Raw genomic sequence first — 24,622 nt, forward strand, 5'->3', positions numbered from 1 at the left:
CTTTATATTTGAGACACTGACAGTTAGAAGCTCCATGAAGGCAGGTATTGTGTCTGTCTTGTTTAGTGCTGTACCTATAGCATCCATTCCACTTCTTAGCACAAAGTAGGTGTTCCATGAATATTTATTCAATTAATAAATGAAGGCGAATGTTATTTGTGATGTTAAAACATTATTGGTCATAGTTAAGCCCATGCTGTGCTAATTTATTTAATAGAAGAAGAGAAGAGCTTATAGAACACATGACTTTTGTTCAGCATGAGCAGGCCACTAAAATTTTTTGTTTGCAAAGAAGAATAGGAACAGCAGGCCCAACAGAAAAGTGTAGAAAACCATTTTGGCTTACTTCATTACATATCTTAGAATGGTTCTGTTAACAAGTTGCATAGGAAAAGAAGGGCTGAGGAGGGGTGTGTATGTGTGTGTGTTTACTATCTCTATGGTTTTGTCACCATGAGAATAAACTTCCTTGTGAAATTGTTTAGCTCAAGTAGGTTAGAAACAGAAGTGTTCTCAAGTTGCATTACAGTAAATACAGCCCATTATTTATTGTCTGTTTCCTAAGGAAATACCTGAGCATTGATCCTTTGGGAACCTACTTTTAGTATCTTTTCCAAAGAAGTAAATTCCCATTTATCCCTCTCAGGACCAGATCACACAGCCATTAGTTTTGCTAGGATTTAACAATACTTCTGATTTTTCCGCTCATCAGTGTGCCTTCAAATCCTTTGTATTTGAAACACAAAGCATATTTTGTTCATCATCTTTATGTGTTAAAGATACCATATTGCCAAGTATCAGCCTCTCTGGAAGAACTCAAATTCATTTTTTTACTTGCTACTGTATAGATCAGCAGTTAAGCAACCATAATAAATTAGTAGATATGATCAGTCGTCTTACTCAAAGTTGCAGTTTAGCTTTTACCTTAGGATCCTTCTGAGGAAATTGGTCCTTGTAATAGAAGGACTGCTAAAAGACCTTGATTTAGTGCTTAAAAATCAGTGATTTGGTGGCAATAGAGTGGCTAAATTGGGAGATAATATGTTCTTTGCTCTTACCCATTATTCAGTTTCTGTTTTGTAAACTTCCTGTATGTGGAAATATTTAGAGCAATACTTATTTTAAGTCAATATGAAGTTTATTTGGCAACTAAAAATTTACATTGAAAATATGAACTATTTTTCCTTGAGTTACTAATGAGGTTATGTAATATAATTTTTTTTGGAATTGTTCTTAAATTTAAGTTTTTAAAATAAACTACATTGTTTGCTGAAATCAGAACTTTTTTGTACTTTGGCATTTTATAGATGGGCTGTTCATTGACTTGTTTCTGTGTATAGTCCTAAATATATACAGAGGGATATCCAAGTCAGTCGACGTTTAATCTCAGTGGATATCAGGGAAAAACAAATGAGAGGAAGTAAAGGGATATTATTTCATACCTGTCATATTGCCAAAAAGTTAAGAGTTCTGACAGTATTAATATTGGTAAGGATGAGGGGAAATGGGAATTTTTAACCATTGCCGATGTCAGAGAAATATAATTTAAACTGAAAACCTCCATTTCAGAGAAACCTCTCTTCAGAGGCAGAAGAGAAAGAAAATAAGCATTGAGCCAGAATGTGAAGCACATCACAGGCAGTCTGCTAAGAGATCTCAGTGATCTAAAGAGAGCTCACCCTTTTATATGGCCAGATACAGCCCATTACATACATGTTCTCAAGATAAATTGTAAGTAGTGCTCAAGTCAGAGGACTTGATAGCAACATTTCTCACACATAGTTCATTCTAAATCAGTTGGTAATTGGGGTGACCATATGTATTTGTTAAATGGCTAAAAATAAGCTTGTATTCTTATGATAGGAGGTAATTTTGCAACTTGGAGCTATGTGGCCAGCTAGTTAGGTTCCTGTCTTCCCACAGAAACTGGCAGAAAGAAGGTGCTATCTCCTTTGGTGCAAATTACATTTCAAAGAGTCCTGGGTTGCTGCTTAGAAGCTTGCTTACTTACTTACTTATTTATTATTTAAAATAAGCTGCACACCCAACATGGCTCTTGAACTCAGGATCCCGAGATCAAGAGTGCATGATCTAGTGACTGAGCCAGCTGGGGTGCCTAGAAGCTTATTTAGCTTTTAAAAAGTTTTACATATATTTCAAAGGGATAGAGAAAGAATTTACAAGTTTTCTAGAGAAAGTGTTCTAAGAAGAATGTGGGGGTTATCTCTTCCCTTATTTATTTATTTAATTTAATTTAATTTAATTTAATTTAATTTTATTTTATTTTAAGTAGGCTTTATGCCCAATGTGGGGCTCAAACTTACAACCTTGAGATCCACAGTCTCATGTTCTACTGACTGAGCCAGCCAGGTGCTCCATTCTTCCCCTGTTTTTAACAAGAAGAATGAAACTTCTCATTTTTTATGCCCTTACACTGATGGGTAAATTGATCTAAGCACTGTAGTGGGAGATTTGCAGTGTTCTGGTAGAGTTGAAGATGTGCATACTCTATGATCCAGCACTTTTATTTGTAGTTGAATCCCAGAAAAACTCTTTTTTTTTTTTATAAAAGAAGATTTATTTATTCATTTGAGAGAGAGAGAGAGGGAAAGCTAGTGAGTGTGGTGGGGAGGGGTGGAGGGAGAGGGAGAGAATCCTGAGCAGACTCCCTGCTGAGCATGGAGCCTGATGCAGGCTCCATCCCACACCCTGAGATCATGACCTGAGTGGAAATCAAGAGTTAGTTGCTGAACTGACTGAGCCAGCCAGGCGGCCCCCAGAAAAACTCTTAATACATGTTTATAAGAGACTTGTAATATTGCATATTAACAGTGCAACAACAGAAACAACCAAGTGTCTGTGAAGAGAATGAATAGACAAATTTTGGTATATTTACACAGTATAATACAGCATTGAAAGTGAGTGAACTAGAGCTATGAAATCAGCATGAGTACCTGTTATCAATACTGTTAAATACTAAATCAAGTTATAGAAGAACATGCACAGTATATTTATATAATATTTAAAAACATGCAGAACAATACTTGTGTAGAACAATGCATATCTTTATGGATATATACGTTAGTAAAAGTATAATGCAATGATAAACACCAAAATCAGAAAGTGATTTTGATTTCCCTCTGAGGAGGAAAATGTATAATGGGTTCAGCAAGGTTTTCAAGTGTGCCTGTAATATTTTATTTCTTAATAAAGGGAGATCTTAAGTAAAGAATGTTAAAATTTAGTTTATTTGGGTAGTGGGTACTTGGATGTTTGTTTTATTATTATCTAGATTCTTTGTAACGTTTAAATATTGATATGTATTAATATGATTAAATGCTTAAAAAAAGAGAGCCAGAGGAAAAAAGGGGCTAGAGAAATGGGTGGTAGTTGGGGGGTAATCAGTCTGCTTATATTTCATATTTGCATGCTAAAGGTAACGATCTAGTAAAAGTTCATGCAGGAGACTGGGATAGTTACAGTTACAGGAGCAGAGTCCTTGAGAAAAAAAAAGTCCTTGAGAAGAAAAACAAGGGGATCCAGTGCAGAAGGAATTTGTTTGACTTTTGATAGGAGTAAGGTCAATGTGTTGACACAGGAGAGAAGACAGAATAAATAGTAGGAAGAGGAAGTAGTTCTCTTCTGAGTTTAGGGTGACTTCTGAGTTTAGGTCCAGGTTTGCCTGCGACTAAGAGATTTCCCAAGCTGCAGGACTTTCAGTGCTAAAACTGGGAGAGTCCTGGGCATACCAGGGTGGTTGGCCATCTTCTGGTATTCCTTGACAAAATGAAAAAGCATGATCATCTGTTGGGAGTGAGAGGGGGATGAGGCTTTAAGGTAAAATGAGAAGTAATTATCTTAAGGCCAGGAGAGCAAATTCACCGAGCTTTGCTAAGGGTCTGCTGAAATTTATGGGTATAATTTTAAAGTTCATATAGTTGTGTTTCTTTGTCATCTCATTCAGCTGTACAAGTGAAGGTACTGTGTTAAGTGGAAAGTTGGTTTTAACTGTGATTTGACTGTGATAGAGAAGAGAGGAGCAAGAGTGAGGGCGTAGGTAAGGAAATGATTATAGTGATGAATCAAGTCTCAGGCTGGGGAAGAGGGAAAGAAGAAAGGAGAGGAAGGATAGCGGGAGAAGTAACTCTGAATCTGTTGGCAATCCACAGATTTCTAGAAGTGAACTGGAAAGATAGGCAGTGAGGAGAGTGGGATGCTTGAAACTGAGATTTTTGACATGGCATAGTCACTGGTTATCAATGTGATTATGAGTAGGGGCTGGAGTGGGGAGAAGGAAAGGTTTTGGGTATGGGAGTGATCAGTCCATGGGTGTGATTTTAGCGATTAAGGCAAGTTTTGGTGCTCTGTAAACAATCACTCAGGTGTTTCCTTTTCATATGCCAAGAGTCTTCTGTTTCTTGTTTTATTCTGTTTAAACAGTGCCTCAAATTGTAGATTGTATTGTTGTTCTGGAATGAAGATGGTTGTAAATAAGTAAATAGATAAAAGCAAATTTTGTTTAATCAGTACATGGCCTTATCTATGTCTTGCTTAGTAGTTGGTTAAGTTTCAAACATTAACATCCAAGCTAATGATCCCACTGCCCATTAAGCTATTTTAGTCCCAAATAGGTTCAATAAGGACTTTGTGTCATGTATGGTTTTATATATAGTACATTTCTCTGCTAACTCTGATTTCCCTCTTTCTCTTTTTATAGGACCGCAGCTGAATGCGCAGCTAGAAGGTTGGCTCTCACAAGTACAGTCTACAAAAAGACCTGCTAGAGCCATTATTGCACCGTAAGTTTTAGGAGTCTTTACTCAGAATGTTTCATATATTAATTATTAATATAGAGTAGTATCTACAGATGGAACTAAAACATTGAAAAATAAATGCTATGTTGAGCTGAAGAAAGTATATTTAGTTATTTTCATAATTCCTTTGGCTTTCACTTTAACTGAAGGATAAGGAATTGGCTATTTTCTCGGGTGCAGTAATTTTAAAATTTATTTTTTGGTAATAAAACTGACTTTTAAAGCAGAGGGTGATTTGCAGTGCATAAACTTGGTGATTTCAGATTGATGTAAATGAGTAAGCTCTGTTTTAAATAATAAAAAGATATACTTTAATTTAGCTGACTCTTTCCTTATAATGAAAAAGTTGTGTTAAACATAATACCATGCAATATAGAGTAGCAACCAGATATTTGGGGAAGGTGTAGCTCTTTTTTTTCTTTTTTAAATAATGAAAAATCTGTGATTGTTTTGGCTTTGAATCTTAGAAGGCTTTCTAGAACTACAAGCTCACAAATACAGTTAACAGTGTGTCTGTATGTGATAGGAATTCACTTCATTTTGATTTGGTTTCCAGTGCTGACTTTCAAAACACATTTTTTAAAGCACATGTTAACTGTTTTCCAAGAAGAGTGAAGTTTGGAGTTTGTCCCAATTCTTTCACAGCAGTGTCTTTTATGTAACTTCTGTTGAGTTAGGTTTGGTGCCCTGATGAATAAAAAATAGTGAAAATAATAATAGCATCCACTTATTGAAGAGTATGAGCATTAAATATGTAAATACACACGAAGAGCCTACATTAATGTTTGGCACTAGGTATTTAATGTGTCAAACATTTTGTTAAGTGGTCCATTTATATGATCTAACTTGATTTCATTTAATAGATATAGGAGGCTGACTGTACCACTTATAAGGTATGTGACATACAAGTTACTTAATTTCTTATGCCTTTGTCTCATTGGAATATTAATAGTACCTCCATATAGTTTTTTGGGGATTGAGTTAATCTTTATAAACTTTTAGCATAATAACTTAGGCTATTATTTATTTAGTCATTCAGCAAATACGTACCCAGCTAAATGCCAGGTGTTCTTCTTAGTCCTGCTTTTTATTTCATTAAGGTGTTTTGGGGAGGTTTTATCTTGTTCTTTTGTTTGGGACATATTCCTGTTTCTCAGTTTAGTTGACTCTCTGTGTTTGTTTTTATGTATGAGTCTTCAAAGAGTGGCCTCCTGTAGGAGATGAACCTTATCTTTCAACCTTGCCCTAGCTCTTGGTTGTCTCTGAAACCTTTGTGATTGTCTAAGCAGCCTGATTTATTCTTGATAAGTCCCAGTTTTTGAAAGTGTGCCAAGATTTGTCAGTGTTCTGAAGGGGTCGGATCTCAGGCAACCCCTAGGTATAGGCTGATTGGAAGCCAGACCTTCCGGCAGCAGATTTTGAAATATGCAGATATATATAGTCCTGTGGGACTGTAGTTGTAAACTCTGTTGGCCTCCAGACCAGGTGGTCTAAAGGTGTCCTCTGGGCCACAATGGCAAAAATTAGGGCTTCAGGTGAGTGTATAAACTCCTTTCTTGGAGGTACTGGCAAATGTAGTGAGGCTTAGGGAGAGTGTAAAGATGGTGTCCCCTGGCCTACTTTCCCTGAAAGCACCTCCACAGCCTCCAGATGTGTGGCAGATGTGACATGTGGCCCTTAGGCTGAAGCTCTGGAACAAGTAAATAGGTCTGTTCCACAGAAAGACTACGGATGTGTTTCAGACTGCTGTGTGGTGCCCTGGAGGTGGTAGTCTGCCAAGAACTGTCTCTCTTCAATTGTTACAGCCCTGTTGGACCCAGGAACACAAGCCCCCCTGGCCACCAGAGCAGGTGATCAAGGAGTGTCCCCTGTATAGACTGCATGCACCTGCCAGCTTTAGCAAGGCCACAGGAGAGCTTTCACAGGGCTGTAGGAGAGCACAGGGCTGGGTTGCTCTGTTGGTGCTATCAAGGCAGAGGGAGAGCACCTTAAAGTCCCTGCCAGTGCCTCCATCCCTGGAGAGAGTTCCAACAGGCCCCTGCCCCTTTGATAGATGTTTTAAGATTAGCCGGTGAAACTCCTTCACATATAGTCTGGGCACTTTTCAAATTGCTGCTTTTGCGCTGGTTTCCAGGGTGACTGAGTCTGCATGTGAGCCCTTTAAGAGAAGTATCTCAGTTTCCTGCAGCATTTTGGGTCTCCAGGATGTGAGCCCTCTTGGTGTTCAAAGCCAGATGTTTTGGGGGTTCATCTCTCTGTTACAGTTCCCAAGGATTGGGGTATGTGATGTGGGGCATTAACGCTTCACTCCTCAGGGAGAAACTCTGGATTTGTGAGATTCCTCCTGATTGTGAGTCCCCGTGCCAAGGGTGGGGTTTTGAGGAGACTGCGTCTTGCCTCTCCTTCCCATCTTGATGTGACTCTTTGACCATTTGTTGCAAAGGAGCTATAGTTTTCAGGTCTTTTCCAGAGGGAATTGTTCGATATGTAGCACTAGATTTGGTGTGTCCATGGATGTGAGTTTAGGATCTTGCTCTGCTGCCATCTTGGACTACCCCCTAGTGCTGCGTTTTGAATAAACTAAAATTGCTACTTTCATGATGCTTATATTTTAGTACTTGGGAAAACAGACAGTAAACAAATAATTTCATAAAGGCATACATCAAAGATATTGTGTGTTTGGTTCTAGACCACTGCAATTAATGAATATGGCAATAAAATAAGTCAAATGAATTTGTTTCCCAGTATGTAAAATTTGTGTTTATACTATAATGTATTCTATTAAGTGTATAATAGCATTACATCTAAGAAAAACAGTGCGCATACCTTAATTAGAAAATACTTATTGCTAAAAAATGTTAACCATTCAGTGAGTTATAATCACTGATCACACATAGCTATAACAAATATAATAATAATAATAATTGTTATTATTAATAATAATAAAGTTTGGAATATTTCAGAAATTACCAAAATGTGACACAGAGACATGAAGTGAGCAAATGTTGTTGGAAAAATGGCACTGATGAACTTGTTTGATTCAAGGTTGCCACAAACCTTCACAATTCATAAAACAAAACAAAAAAACCAAACAACAGTGCAGTATCTGTAGCACAGTACAGCAAAGCACAATAAAACGAGGCATACCTGTGTATTCTGTATCAGGTGCTAATGGATGCTAAGAATAATAAAGCTGATAAGAGAATTTAGAGTGACAGTATGGGTAGGGAGGTGCTAGTTTATACAGGATAGTAAGAAAAAGTCTCCCTGATAAGGTAACATTTGAGCCTAAATAATACAAGAGAGAGGTTATGCAGATATGCAGGCAAAGGGCTTTCAGGTTGAGGAACAGCAAGTACAAAGGCTCTGCAGCAGGATATGCTTAGTGTATTTGAGGAAAAGCAAGGAGGACAGTGTAGCTGAAGTGATGTGTACAAGGGGAACAGTAGTGGATGAGATAGGCAGCAAGAGCTAGATCATGAGGAGGCTTTGTAGGCTCTTAAAAAACTTTGGTTTTTATTCTAGGTGATATGGCAAGTCATGAGAAATTTTGAGCAGAAAAGTGACATGACTTGACTTAGTTTTGAAAACAATTGTTCTTGCTATTATATGGATGGTCTGTTTTGTGGAAACAGGAAGTCGAGTTTAGGAGGCTTATTATAATAGTACAAGAAAGAGATGACATAGTGGCTTTGTTTGGGGGCTAGTGGTGGAGGTGATGAGAAGCAGTGTACTCTGTATATATTTGAAAGGTAGGCCCAGTAAAGTAGAAGAAGAGTCAGGAATGACTCTTGAGTTTTGGCCTATGAAACTGGAAAGATGGAATAGGTTTTATACTGCTAAGGGACAGACAGGGGTAGAGGTGGGAAGTAGACTTTAAGGTGTTTATGTAGAGCCTAGGATTATATTTTGACCATGTTAAATGTTTGAGATGCCTATTAGGTATCTTGTAAGTGGAGAGTTCAAATGGGCAGCTAGATGTATGAATCCGGAGTACAGAGAAAGGCCAGGCTGTGTTGATATGTATGTATCACACTTAAGGTCTAAACAGGCTGTGGTTGCCTAGTGGGGAAAATATAGAGAAGAGAAGAGGTTCAAAGGCTTAAGCCCTTAGGCGGGCTAACTGTATTTAGAGATTAGGATGAAGATGAGCATTTGCAAAGGAGGTGCTGAAGGAGGATCGGTGGGGCAGGAGGAAAACCAAGAGTGAGTGGTGTCTATAGGAGGCGAAAGGATGAAAAATGTGTCAGGGAGGAGACAATCAGCTATCTCAAATTATGCCAATAGGTCAAATAAGATGAGGACTGAGAATTGAAGATTGGGTTTGACAATATGGAGATCACTGGTGGCCTTGATATAGACAATTTCTGTGGAGGTGAAAGCATGATCGCAGTGGGGTCAAGAAGCAGAGAGGGAAATAAAGTGAGGATAGTTTTGTTTTTTTTTTTAAAGATTTTATTTATTTATTTGAGAGAGAGAGAGAGCATGAGTGGGGTGAAGGGAGGAGGGAGAGGGAGAGAGAATCTCAAGGAGACTCTGAGCTGAGCGTGGAGCCAGACACAGGGCTCAATCTCACGACCCTGAGATCATGGCGTGAGCCAAAATCAAGAATCCGACACTTAACTGACTGAGTCACCCAGGTGTCCTGAGGGTAATTTTTTTTTTTTTTTAAGATTTTATTTATTTATTTGAGAGAGAGAAAGTGAGGGCATGAATGCAAGCGACAGAGAGGCAGAGGGAGAAGCAGACTCTCCACTGAGCAGGGAGCCTAAAACAGGACTCGATCCCAGGACCCTGGGATCATGACCTGAGCTGAGGGCAGATGCTTAACTAACTGAGCCATCCAGGTGCCCCAGGAAAATTCTTTTTTTTTTTTTTTTAAATGGACTTTTCTATAAATCAAGGAAATGGGGCAATGGGAATATGTTGTCCAGTGAGAAATTTTATGTAAGGTGGGAGATATTAAAGTGTTTATAATATAGGTGAAATGATCCAGTAGAGAAAGAAAAATTGATGCAGGAATGAAGGGGGGAAGTTTGCTTAATCCTTGATTGGGTGAGAAACAATGGATTAATAATCATCTCTTTATAGTAACTCATGACATAGGGTCTATGTCATTCTCATCATTTTGCTGGTATTTGACTATTGTATGCTACCTTCCTAGTTAAAACTTGTTTCAAATGTGGGAACTGTGCTAAATCAACATATAATTAAGTCAAGGTTAGTTATTCATGAAAATGCAGTTAGGCTAGTTTCCTTTTTATAGTTAGCTCTAAGTTGAAATTGGCAGTGGCCTGCGAAATGAAATGTTTGAGTCTAAGTTACGAATATATTGATTTGTAAAAGATTTCCAAGTTACTTTAGGTTTTAAAATGGGTACTTGAAGATAGTTTTGGCTTTGTTGTGCATGTTTCTGTTATATAGTGACTTTGTAGTTCTTTTTATGCATACATATATAATGCAATTTCAATTTTGTTAACATATGTAAACTTTAAATATAGTCAAGTGTATCTTATTATTATGGTTTCCAGAAGTAATTATTTTCCTTTCCAGAGGTGTGGATTTTTTTTGTTGTTGTTGTTAGAAAAGTAACAAGAAATATTTTATTGTTCTATAGGCGCAAAAGGGTCTTTGTTAAGAACATGCCTATTTAGTAATAGAAAACTTAAAATTTTAAGATTCCTACTTTTATTTCAAATCAAGTCTATTAAAATAAACATATTTTTTTAAGATTGCATTGTTAAGTAATCTCTACACCCAACCTCGGACTCGAACTTACAACCCTGAGGTCAAGAGTTGCATGCTCTAGTGTCTGAGCCAGCCAGGTGCCCCTAAAATACATTTTAACTTTTAAAGAATTCAGTTCTCTAGGATCAGCTTTTCTTAGATTTTGCCTTCATAGGCATAAATCATGTAAGGGGAGCCTTAAAAAACAAATATCTCAGAACCTAGATAGCATACTTTTAAAAGTTCTTAGATTGCTTATTTGTATATTGATGTAGATTAAGTAGAATAATGTTGTTGAAGAATAAATATTGACCCATAAACCAACTATTGATCAATCTTAATGATTCTAATCCATGGGGCATATAGGCAGGCGGCAGGTGTAGTTGGGGAATTCAAAAGAATTTAATTTGATTTAAAAACGTCCTTTGGTTGAATTTAGAACAACTTTACTTGTCTTGAGGTATAGGAAGCAGTATGTTGCCCAGGGATATATATTGAAATGATCTCATGAGCTAGAAGTTCCAAAAACCTTCCTACCATGACTGCCAGACACCTTGATGCCAGAATTGTTGTTTATCTTGCAGTATGCAGGAGTAACTCAGCAACCCTTAGAATGGAGCTGTGCATTAAGTATGTATCACTTAAGAAACCTCTTATTGAATATAAAAATATAAGCAAATAATTGGGAGGGGGCTTACTTATACAATAAAGCAGATCCTATGGATGTTGAAGCTGGCCTCATACATTTAAAGTGGAGTTTGATTTGTTTTTAGTAGTGAACCTAGTAGGAGTAGTATGGAGTAAAGGATACTTTTACTTTTCATTGTGTACCTTTCTTTATTGTTTGACTTTTTTATACTCTGTGCATGTGTTACTTTTTTTTTTTAAGATTTTATTTTTTTATTTGACACAGAGAGAGAGCTAGTGAAAGAGAGGGAGAGAGAGAGAGCACAAGCAGGGAGAGCAGCAGGCAAGAGGCAGAGGGAGAAGCAGGCTCCCTGCTGAGCAAGGAGCCCAATGTGGGGTTCGATCCCAGGACTCTGGGATCTGACCTGAGCCCAAGGCAGACGCTTAACCAACTGAACCATCCAGCGCCCCTGCATGTATTATTTTTAACATTAAAAACTAGTTTAAAAAATTTAAGAGCTAGGAAACATTTATATAGAAGACCAGTTTACGTATAGTAAAGTATACCTGTTCAGCTCTACTGATGTATATGGTGAGACAATGAATCTTCATAAATCATGTAGTTAATTTAAATTATTGGAGATGTGTAACTTGTTTATTTCTAGTCCTTGTTTATTTTAAGCAGTAGGTTATTCATGGCAGTATCTCAGGTCCTGTATATTCTAGCAGTAAAACGATCTGGATATGCAACATTGTAGTTAGTTTATTCTTATTTGACTTGAATAACTTTAATAACTTCCCTTAGTTCATAATATTGTTTACTTAATATTTGTGAGATTCTATTTTGTAAAAATAAAATATTCTGAATAATGACTTTCTAACCTGAACATTTTTTGGGATATAATCATCTAATATTTTTCTATGAAGCAGGAATCTTGAGGGCCCCTGAGGAATGCCTATGAAAATAAAAGGACAAAAGACGAGGTGCAGCGAAACAGAATGGAGAGTTGCAATGTGAGGCTGCTGCTTCTGGAAACTGCTTAGAGCGAGTTGTTGTTCAGGTGGATTCCATGTGCTCACAAGTGTTTTGTTTTTTTTTTTTTTAAAGATTTTATTTATTCATTCGACAGAGATAGAGACAGCCAGCGAGAGAGGGAACACAAGCAGGGGGAGTGGGAGAGGAAGAAGCAGGCTCATAGCGGAAGAGCCTGATGTGGGGCTCGATCCCAGAATGCCGGGATCACGCCCTGAGCCGAAGGCAGACGCTTAACCGCTGTGCCACCCAGGCGCCCCTCACAAGTGTTTTTAAATTTAGTTTCTAGCTTTCTAGATCATAGTTTACCTTAAGTATATCTTGTAGACTTTTCTTATTGCTGCAGGAGATAATTTCATCTGGTCCAGTCTTCTCATTTCATCTAGTTCACTCTTTTTATTTTGCATTTTTGTTGCTATTAAGTAGAACTAAGACTATGAGAACCTGATTTTGTTGAATCCAAGGGTTTTTGTTGGTGGTGGTTTTTTTTTTTTTTTTAAAGATTTTATTTATTTGACAGAGATAGAGACAGCCAGCGAGAGAGGGAACACAAGCAGGGGGAGTGGGAGAGGGAGAAGCAGGCTCAGAGCAGAGGAGCCTGATGTGGGGCTCGATCTCACAACGCCGGGATCACGCCCTGAGTCAAAGGCAGCCGCTTAACTGCTGTGCCACCCAGGCGCCCCTGTTGTTGTTGTTTTAATTGTTCTCCATATCCTCCTTGATGAAAAGCCTCTCATAGAATGTGTGGTAGACTTTTGGTATTCACACTTTATGCTATTCACCTGTAACCTTGAAGGTCTCAGAATGAGCAAGTGAAAGTCCATGTCATTTAGTAATTGGTAATTTTCCTGACATAGGAATTTAAATTATACCCACACTGCAAGGTTGCTTTGTGGGAAACTGTCATTTAACCAGTGAATGACCGTGGACAATGGCCTTGCCACCCTCGTTTGATTGCAGTTCTGTGTGGGGCACAGAAATTCTGGAAAGTAAGGAGCTAGACTTGGTGATATAAATGGTCTGCTGTGAAGGAGTAAAGGGAGAAGCAAAATCTCCCTGTGTTACAAGAAGGATCAGTTTTTAGAGGCATGGTTTTAGTCTAATGAGAAATGATAGATATTAAAGTATAATTTTGAGTTTGCCTTCATTGGGGTTACATTGGGAACAAGAGTGACCTGGAATAGCAGGGATGACTTTGCATTAAGGTTTCAAGAGCCTGTGAAATACTGATTGGGATACACTTTTACAATGTATATTCGATTATCTGCAGAGCTCACATTTTCATTGCTCTTCTCACTATAATGCACAAAAGAAAACAACCTTAGATGTTTCCTTAGTAAAGCCTCTTTTATTATGAGTGATCCCTTAATGAAACCTTGTTTCCACATATATTTAGAATCATAGATTCTATTAGCAAGAGAAAGGTCTAGGAGCAGAGGATCAGTGGAGAGATTTGATGATTATTACCATGGCTCTCTTCATTACCATGTATCTGGGCCAGGATAAAGGAAAGTACTAGAAATTCTTTTCTTTGGCTATGATTGTGGTCCTTTCATGAAGCAGAGTTTCTCATGATGTGAGTTAAGGATGGTACACTTAATGATTTTTTAAAAAAATACTCTGTACTATATTCTCTTTTCAAGTTAAGACTCTCTCTTTTTGCTGAAATCATGGAATCTGAGTTCTATTATAAAACATATTTACCTCAGTTAATCATGCTTTCAAAACCACCCACCTTTCCCTACAGTCTTACAGGAAATATGGTATTCTTCAGTTTTTAAGGTTGTTGATTTTCCTACTGCATGGAAACCTTCCCTTCTTCCTTAAAATACATAGAGGTCTCTTATGATGGTTAAGAATGGGTTCTGGAACTCTACTGCCTACCTTTAAGTCCTGGTGTGGCCACTTACTATTTGTGTGACCTTGATCAAATTTCTTAACCTTTCTGCTTTAGTTTCTTCATCTATAAAAGAAAAATAATAATTCCTAACTCAAAGGGTTGGTGCAAGGATTAAATGAGTTACTGCTTTGAATTATGTGGATGCGTGACACAGAGTAAACTTTCAGTAAATGTTAGTTATTACCATTATCATAATTATCCTCTTCCTCATCCACACTCTACCTACTTGGTCACTAAGGTACGTCAGTTTTTCTTTTTAGACTGTAGAACATTCATGTCTCATTTCCCACTGGCACTGGGACCTTTCTAGACCATGACAGTTGCTACCTCAGGCCACAGTTTCCAAGACAGCGTCAGTACTTTTTTCAGTACTAGACTAATAACAGTTTTATATTGTCACTACCCTGCTCTGGAGGGTACAGCGGTTTTCAGTAACTTGTTTTACCAAGCCCAGACTTCTCTGTCTGACTGTGTGGCTTCATGCTACTTCTTGTTCCACTCAGGCCAGTCTCATATTTTCTCACTTACATCAGACACTTGGACATTTGCTCATGTTCTTCCTTCAACTTTTATGCCCTTCCTTTGTGCCTTTACCTCTCTACTCTTAGTATTTCTATTCTACCAATACTTTAAGAACCTAGTGTTTCTTTTTTTTTTTTTTTAAAGATTTTATTTATTTGAGAGAGAGATGGAGAGTGAGCCAGAGAGGGAGAGAAGGAGCACGAGGAGGGAAGAGGGAAAAGCAGACCCCCTGCTGAGCAGGGAGCCGGACGCAAGGCTCAATCCCAGGACGTTGGGATCACGACCTGAGCCGAAGGCAGATGCCTAACTGAAAAAGCCACCCAGGCACCCCAAGAACCCAGTGTTTCTTTTCTTTTCTTCTTCTTTTTTTTTTTTTTTAAGATTTTATTTATTTGACAGAGAGAGACAGTGAGAGAGGGAACACAAGCAGGGGGAGTGGGAGTGGGAGTGGGAGAAGCGGGCTTCCTGCTGAGTAGGGAGCCCGATGTGGGGCTCTATCCCAGGACCCTGGGATCATGACCTGAGCTGAAGGCCGATGCTCAACGACTGAGCCACCCACACTCCCCAGAACCCAGTGTTTCTAAGACGGCTTTCTGGCTTTTAAGAACTACGCTTGGGGTAGGAGCAGGATTGGTAAAACTGGGAGATATTCATGCTGGAAAGACTGATTGAAAGATCAGAGTATGGACTCAGGGTCTTTAAATTCAAGAATGGCAAACAAGAACTGAAGTCTGAGAAGCAGATCTAAGGTGGAAGGACCAGTTTAAACTATAAGGATTTGGACGTGGAAGGATGGGATATGAGTGATGACTGAGAGCAAAGCAGTATTGAAAACATGAGATGTCATTCAGGTTTGAGACAGACGAGGACAGGTCCTAATGGATCAAATGATTTTTAAGGTCCGCATGACTGGGCAAGGTAGCATATTTCTGAATTGATAAGGGAGAGCGAGTTATGTTAAGATCAGGAACAGCTGTTAGGAATCTGAAGTAGTCAGTATTGGGGAGTTGGAAAAGATTGAGCCCCTGGTTTGGCTAGAATATCACGGTCAGAAAAACTGAATGTACTAAGCCATACAACAACTTACATTTCTTCTGGCTATGATTAGAACTGGGTTGTGAGGATATTGCTATACTGAAGCACCTTGATAGGCTCTCTTGCCAGGGGTCTACAGATAGAGTGACTACCATTAATCCAACCAATAAGGCCTTCAGTGATTTCAGTGTGCTCAGTGTAGGTCCCATATTACTTAACTCTTGATTAAGCATACTGCTATTGCTGTGATTGACTTATGTGAATCTCTTTTTCTCCATTTATAGTTTAAGCTAGATCAAATGATGACCCTTTTAAAAACAGGGCTCTATAGGTGGTAGGATTAACATATAGCTGCATGTATTTAAAGTGTACGGTTGGATACATTTGAAATATGTGTACACCAGTGAAGCCATCACAATTAAGGTAATAAACATATTCATCAAACTCAAGTTTCCTTGTGCCCTTTTGTAATTCTTCCCTTCTGTACCTCTCTGCCTCTTCTTTCCATCCACATCCATTGACTTATTCTGTGTTGCTACAAACTAGTTTTTATTTTTTAGTGGATTTATACAGTATGAACTCTTTTTGTCTGGCTTTTCTCAGCATATTTCTTGTTTTTTTATCACCTTTTTTGCATAATTATTTTTGAGTTTATCAGTAGTTCATTCCTTTCTCTTGCTGAAGAGTATTCCATTGTGACTACACCTCACTTTGTTTATCCATTCACCTTTGGGGGAACATTTGGTTGTTTCTAGTTTTTGACTGTTTCAAATAAAGCTGGGATGAACATTTGTGTACAAATCTTTGTGGTTGTATTGCTATGAGTTGGAAAGCTGGATAATATGGTAGGAGTATATTTAACTTCTTTTTTTTTTTAAGATTTTATTTATGTATTTGAGAGAGAGAGACAGCCAGCGAGAGAGGCAATACAAGCAGGGGGAGTGGGAGAGGAAGAAGCAGGCTCCCAGCGGAAGAGCCTGACATGGGACTCAATCTCAGAACTCCGGGATCACACCCTGAGCCAAAGGCAGACGCTTAACGACTGAGCCACCCAGGCGCCCCAGGAGTATATTTAACTTCTTAAGAAATTGCCAAACTGTTTTCAAAATTGGTTGTTAACATTTTACATTCCCACAGCATAGCTTGAGTTTCAGTTCCACATCCTTAGCATACTTGGTATGGTCACTCTTTTTAATTTTAGCTATTCTGCTGGGTGTTTATTGGTAGCTTTTTGTAGTTTTAATTTACCTTTCCCTAAACGATATTGAGCATTCTTTCATGTGCTTATTTGCCATCCCAGTATATTCTGTGTTGAAGTATTTGTTCATATCTTTTTCCTATTTAAAAAAATTATAGTAAAATATACATAACATAAAACTTACCATCTTAGGCATTTTTATTTTTTTAAAAAGATTTTTACTTATTTATTTGAGAGGGACAGTGAGAGAGAGAGAGAGAGCATGAGAGGAGGGAGGGTCAGAGGGAGAAGCAGACTCCCTGTTGAGCAGGGAGCCTGATATGGGGCTTGATCCCAGGACTCTGGGGTCATGACCTGAGCTGATGGCAGATGTTTAACTGAGCGAGCCACCCAGGCACCCCAACATTTTTATTTTTATTTTTTTAAAAAGATTTATTTATTTATTGGAGAGAGAGAGAAAAAGAGCGTGCATGCATATGGGGGGGAGGGGCAGAGGGAGAGGTAGAGAGAAAGAATCCTCAAGCAGACTCCCTGCTGAGTGCGAGCCACCCAGGCACCCCCCCCCCCATGGTACAGTTTAGTAGCATTAAGTACATTCATGTTATTTTGCAGCCAATTTTCAGAACTCTTTGTCTTACAAAATGGTTTCCTAAGTATTGGGTTTGTTTTGAAATTTCTTTACATATTCAGATATAAATCCTGTGTCAGATATATGCTTTATAATTATTTTCTCCCAATCTGTGTTTTGTCTTTTCAGTTTATTGTGTATCTTGAAATCAATTATGGCAGGAATGAATTACTCCACATTAATTGACAAATTGCTACAAATCAGGGCTTGATTTACTATTTGTTGATTGTCTATACTTAAGAAATGGGGAAAATGTTAATAATGCAGATTAAACTAAAAATTATGTTGTGTCTGTAGCTCTTACATTATAAAAAGTGTAAGAAAGTATGGAAGGAAATATTCCCTCTAATACTTGAAAACTGTTATCTAATCAGCAGAGAACTCATTCAGGTCAGACGTATGTCTTCATTGTTCCACCCTTGTCAGTTGCAACCATCACTTGGCTATGAATATAAGAATTCAGCAAAAATCAGTGAAAGCATTCTGTGACAATCAATTGACTATGTGGAATTTACGATAGAATTACATACTTTTCATTATTTGTAAATTGTGTGGTACATATCTTTTTATCTCGGTTAAGTTTATATTAAGCTTATGTATACATGTAACATTTTTTTTTCTGCAGAGACAGTTGTTAAATGTTTACCAGCATACCAGTGGCCACACACTAATAAGTAAGCGTCAGGAAAATGTGTCTAAACTCATGTAGCTTGAATGAGTCAAGAAAGAAAAATGAGGTTGGGAAACAAAGTCATTCCATAGGTGATAAGAGAACGAAATCTAATTCTGAGAACAAAATATGAAAGGGATGCGTAGTAGGGAGAGAAGATGGAAGGCACAATACACAGAAGGCCAAGTCAATTCTCTTATTACTAAAGACACAGAAGAAGTGAGTCATTTTCTTTTAGGAGTTTTATGGTTTAAGGTCTCACAGTTAGTTCTTCAGTCCATTTGGAGTTTATTTTTGTATATGGTATAAGAAAGTGGTCCATTTTCATTCTTTTGCATGTAGCTGTCCAGTTTTCCTAATACCATTTGTTGAAGAGACTGTTTATTCCCTATTGTAAATCCTTGCCTCCTTTGTCATAGATTAATTGACCATATAAGCATGGATTTATTTCTAGGCCCCTATTCTGTTCCATTGATCTGTCCTATTTTTGTGCCAATACCATACTCTTTTAATTACTACAGCTTTGTGGTTTATCTTGAAATCTGGGATTGTGATACATTCAGCTTTGCTCCTCTTTCTCAAGATTGCTTTGGCTATTTGGGGTCTTTTGTGGTTCCATACAAATTTTAGTACTGTTTTTTCTAGTTCTATGAAAAATACTGTTCATATTTTGATAGAGATTGCTTTGGCTATAGAAACATTTTTCTAGATATCTTTTTAGGCAAGGGAAATAAAAGCAAAAATAAACTATTGGGACTACACCAAAATAAAAAGCTTTTGTACAGCCAAAGAAACCATCAACAAAACAAAAAGTTAGCCTATTGAATGAGAGAAGATATTTGCAAATGGTATATCTGATAAGGAGTTAATATCTAAAATATAAAAGAACTTCTACAACTCAGTAATAAAAAAACCAAATAATCTGATAAAAACGGGCAGAGGGCCTGAGTAGACATTTTTCCAATGAAGACACGCAGATGGCCAATAGACACATTGGAAAGATGCTTAGCATCACTAATCATCAGGGGAATGCAAATCAAAACCACATTGAGAAATCACCTTACACCTGTTACAGTGGCTAGAATCAAAAAGCCAAGAAATAACAAGTGTTGGTGAGGATGTGGAGAAAAAGGAACCCTCTTGCACTATTGGTGGGAATGCAAATTGGTGCAGCCATTGTGGAAAACAGCATGGAGGCTCCTCAGAAAATTAAAAGTAGAGGGGCACCTTGGTGGCTCAGTTGGTAAGCGTCTGCCTTTGGCTCAGGTCATGATCTCAGGGTCCTGGATCGAGCTCCTCATTGGGCTCCCTGCCCGTGGGGAGTCTGCTTCTCCCTCTGCCCCTCCCCCAGCTTGTGCACGCTTTCTCTCTCTCTAATAAATAAATAAATAAATAAATAAATAAAATCTTAAAAAAAAAATTAAAAGTAGAATTGCCACATGATCCAGCAATTCTACTACTTGATATTTACCCAATGAAAATGAAAACACTGATTCGGGAAGATACATGGACCCCTATGTTTATTGCAGCATTATTCACAATAGCCCAGATACAGAAGCAACCCAAGTGTCCATCAGTATAGATGAATGGATAAAGAAGATGTGACACACACACACACACAATGGAATATTAGCCATAAAAAGAATGAGATTTGCCATTTGTGACAACATGGGTACACTTAGAGGGTATAAATACCAAGTGAAATAAGTCAGAGAAAGACAGATACAGTATGATTTTACTCATATGTAAGATGTAAAAAAAAAATCAACAAAGAAAAGAAAGAGACAAAAAACCAGACTATTAAATACAGAGAACAAACTGGTAGTTGCCAGAGAGGGGGAGGTCAGTGGGATGATGGGTGAAATAGATAAAAGAGATTAAGAGTGTACTTCCTGATGAGCACAGAGAAACGTATAGAATTCTTGAATCATATATTGTTTACCTGAAACTAATGTAACACTGTATGTTAATTATACTTCAATTTTTAAAAAGTATAAAAAATAAAAAGAAATTAGATAAAGAAGGTGAGTTGTTGTAGGATATTTGTTTTGGTCTGATTTGACTTGCTCTTATTGCTGTAAGCGTCTGCTAATATTGAAGAGGAATGTTAAAAACTCGTATATTACTAGTATTACATTAGCAACTTCAAGTAAGCCTTGAATAACTAAATTTAATTGTTCTTAAGACCAAAAAAATTACAAAATACTTTTTAAAATTTAAAATTGGAACATAGAACAATTATGTGTTCTCTGTTGCCTGCTAGAGTTTGTGTCATTAGTTACATTGCTTTTTTATCTATACACTCAATTCTGTCATGTTTACCGTAGGTATTACATTTTTTCAAAAGGTTTTTTCTTTTAAGAATATCTTGATTTTGAATCTGATGACTAACTTTAAAAAATATTTTGTTTTGTAGCCATGCAGGATATACGTACTGTGGGTCTTGCGCTGCTCATGCTTACAAACAAGTGGATCCATCTATTACGTAAGTAACACAGTCTTGTTGAAGCGGGACAAGGTTGGGAATTATGTGCACTTTGTCACAATAGTAATTTGTTTCGGCATGCTTATTATTATATACTTGATTTCACTAGGGATTTAACTTTTTATATATTTATTATACCTTATATAGGTTATAAAAAGCTTTCATACTGTTTTTCATTGAACATTTAATTTTTATTTTTGATTTTGTTGGTAATACATTTAATTCTGCAAATGTTAGAAGGTTAAATGTTTTGGTTTTTAATTTTTTTTTTTTGCCTTTGGGAGGTGAGCATCTTTAAGAATGCAAAGCGCTTTGTTCTATGTTAATCATTTTGTAATTTAAAATTCTTTATTCTACTTGTTAAATTGTGGTTAATGAAAGAAAATAATTTCTCATTGGCACAATGAGGTAGCTGAATTATTTTAGAATCTGACAGTGAATTTCATATGGCATTTGAAGCATGTTAGCTCTTAATTCAATGAGAGCTCTGAAATTAGCTTTAAAAATTTTTTCTGGCAGATTGAGACATATTAAGTAATATACTGCTCTCTAAAATAAGTTTGTGAACTTTCAAAAGCTTCTGCTAGAAATAGCCACCCAAATTACTTAATTTGCTGACCAGCATTTTATTTAAATCATTAATTCACAAATGTGAACCAGTATCAGGCTCTAGTCTATATGCCAGTTATACACACTGTACGAATAGGTAAAACCAACCACCTTAATTCTGTCAAATGTTGTTAGGTTTGACTTGTGTTAGTAGAGGTGAAGCATAAACATTCAAAAGAAGTAACTCACAGCAGCCCTGAGTTTAAAAAGAAAGTCTCTCCCCACAGTCTAATCCTTTGCCTTTGAGCAATTTGTTCAAATTTTCAAAACAAAAGAGCTGTTCTTTTTTGTTTTTATGTCATGTACTCTTTGTTGGAAATTATTTTTAGTAAGTTTTTAATGATAAATAAAATGATAGTGTTGCCAAATTGATGAGGTTTTGGTTAGCCCTGCCTCATTTATGATGTTTTGAGGAGTGTCTTTTTCTTAATACATATTTAACATCCAATTTCAGGTAATTTATTTCATGAATAAGAACAAAAATAAATTAGATTGGAAAGATTTTCAAAAGTTTACTTCATTTCGGCCTATAAATAGCTATAATCAAGGTTAGTTAATATGACAGCCTTTTCCTAACCTATTTGATGATGCTATTTTCTAGAAGGTGCTCCTGAATTAAGTGTGGCTTAGTAATATGTAGACAGATATAGAACCTATATTGGTAGATGCAGAAAGCATGTATTAAATAAGTTGATAGAAAGTACGAATGGAATGAAAAAGAGAAAAAGAAAGAGAGCCAAAGACTAAGGTGATGATAAAAGAGGTGAGTGAAAAGAGAGGCGAATGATGTGTGTAGATGTGATCAGCTTATTTTTGTAATTAATATATAGTAATTGAATTTTGAATAAATAAATCTGAAGGTTTAAGCGTTAAAAATAATTGACAGTCATAGCTATATTCTCTTAAAAGTGGCCCTCCTTGAGACTGGCAATGTTTCAGAGTCCTTTGAGAAAATAGAGAAAGAACATCTTTCTGGGAACTATGAGAAGTTTAGAGAAAAAATAACAGTCCAAGAGAGAAGATTAAATTCTCTGCCACTAGCTTCCATTCTTACCTTCCACACTAATCCATTCCCTACATGGATCATCTCTTGTACTGTCTTGTACTTTGAATGGATCTTTTACCTTTGTGTTATTTTGTAATATCTTGCATGAAACATTTAGAAGATATTTCTTAATTGAATTATGCATATCTTTGAATGTTGACATTTCATCATACAGTGCCAAAAAATCACATTTGTTAATATCACCACGAATTTCATCAGAAATATCTCTAATTATTGGGAAGCTGTCCATCTCACAGTGATAGAAGTTTTGCAAAAGTCCCATTTTCACTTAAAAGCTTCAGTTATGTCTTGGGCAATGTTTTCTTTGAAGTGGCAGGCCCATTTTGTTCATTTTCTAGAAAATTTCTGCCAAATACCTAAATTGGAATAGCCATAATTTGTCCACAGTCATTTTTCGAAGTAAAAATTGTGTTCCATGAAAAAAAAGTCTAGTTGAGATCATTCTCATAATCACACAAATGTTTTCCCCAAGACATAATTCTGTATATAGTAAAAGTGCTTTATGCATTTATCACCACCAATTTAATACATTTTGTCGTACAGAATATTTTTATAAAACTGTATTCAGAGTTCAAGATTTAATGAAAGTAAGTGAAACTGGCCTAAAAAAAAACAACAAAAAACCTTGGTGTGGGTGAAGGTAAAGAATACATGACTAGCAGTACATTTTGATTCCATTACCTTGATCACAGTTCTAATGTGCCAGTGGTTTACCCAGCCTCATTTTTGTACCATAAGTACAAATGTCAACACAGTGGAAAAGGCAAATAAATTCCTGATTATTATGAAAATACTTTTGATTTTGTGGGATTCTTGAAACGGTCTTGTGGAATCTACAGTTCACAATTCAAGAAGTGCTGGGATATACAGGGTGATTGGATTTAGATTATGGGTGTTGGGGAGGGCATTTCTGAGGAAGTGATTTTTAAGCCAAGCCAAAGGAACAAGAGCATTTGTGAAGGCTTTGAAGGAGGCTGAGTTGTGTTCCAGTCATCAAGGAACTTCAAGACCAGTATACGTAAACTATTGTGATCAAGGGGTGTTGGGGGGCAGAGTAATGCAAGATGGGGCCAGTGCATTTGAGACTTTAGAGCCCATTTTAAGGAGTTTAGATTTTATCCTCTGATTATGAAAAGTCATTGAAAACCTTTTAAACAGGGGAGTAATGAGATCTGATTTATGTTTCGAAAGGAGTACCTTGGTTGTTTAAGGAATATAAAAATTGATATTTTTTAAGTAAGTTCTTTCTCATATTTATCATTGCAAAGTCTTTTCTTTTTACTAAAACTTTAATTGAAAACCTGGAACTCAGGATGTACTTAGATAGTAACTTGATTTTGATTCCTAACTTTCAGAAAGCCTTTCAGGGTAGAAAAAAGAGCAAAAGTAATCTTCTTTGGGGCCACATGACATTTAATTTAGTTAAAATATCTCTACTTGCCAGGAAACATCTTTAAAAAATTACTTGTATTCCATTATTTAGAATAAGTAGTTGAATATTTATGAGGGCAGATTTTTAGGTAACTTATTTATTGGTTGTACATACTACTTTTCATAGTAAGTAACTCCACAAATGTGAATTCTCTGGAGGTATTATATGTAAACTACATTTATTTCTAAGAGAATACCTCTTGACTGTTTTCTGTTTTTTCATATTAAGCTTTTTTTTTTTTTTAACATGTGTGACAACAGTGATGATGTGCTAATATTTATCAGTTATTCATTTAAAGGCAAAGCACTTTGCAATTAATTGAAGGGAGAGAAAGCGTCATTGCTTCCAATGCCTATATTACTCATTTTTCTCCAAAATATTCCTGTGGCTTTGGTGTTTATGGATCTAGCAATCTAGTCCCCCTAAAAGAAAATGCATTGTATTTTATTTACATTATTAATTTTCTTTTTGTTAGTGTATAGCTAACAAAGAGACTCATTGTGAAATTACTACTAATATGCACTTTTTTTGGCCTCCTTTTCAATGATGTTTAGCCTATTTTTGGTTTATTTTTGGGTTTATCACTTATAAGGATTTCTTATTGATGTGACTTAAACCTCTTTTTGCATATGAGTGAGTTTCTATTAGACTGGAAGGAATCGAGTACACAATTGGCTAATTCAGATGGTGGAAACTCTTTTCTCCACCAGTCTTATCTTTTCATCTACGTTGGGTGGAGGGGGAGGCCAACAAAGTAAGTCTGGTATTTCAGGGGACAATTAGGCTTTCCAAGCTGACCTTTGGTGTTTATTTCTGGAGTAGTGCTCGTATTTTAGTCAGTATTAGAATCTTGTTACACTTACCTAGAAATGTATC

The 24,622-nt window shown here is 36.8% G+C and overlaps 1 protein-coding gene across 4 annotated transcripts in view; it reads left to right on the top strand.

The window, feature by feature from the left end:
* Positions 1-24,622, top strand: part of MEMO1 (mediator of cell motility 1) — a 126,867-nt gene that overhangs the window by 49,845 nt on the left and 52,400 nt on the right. For 3 of the 4 annotated variants that reach the window (XM_057308999.1, XM_026478494.4, XM_057309000.1), the window contains exons 2-3: positions 4,718-4,799; positions 20,571-20,639. In XM_057308999.1, coding sequence (XP_057164982.1) covers positions 4,718-4,799; positions 20,571-20,639 — 151 coding nt within the window. Of the gene's footprint in view, positions 1-4,717; positions 4,800-12,130; positions 12,230-20,570; positions 20,640-24,622 lie in introns of those variants that run through there. The other variant, XM_057309001.1, reaches the window with a different exon arrangement.

This window comes from Ursus arctos, unplaced genomic scaffold (genome assembly GCF_023065955.2).
Source record: "Ursus arctos isolate Adak ecotype North America unplaced genomic scaffold, UrsArc2.0 scaffold_8, whole genome shotgun sequence".
NCBI classification, from domain to species: domain Eukaryota; kingdom Metazoa; phylum Chordata; class Mammalia; order Carnivora; family Ursidae; genus Ursus; species Ursus arctos.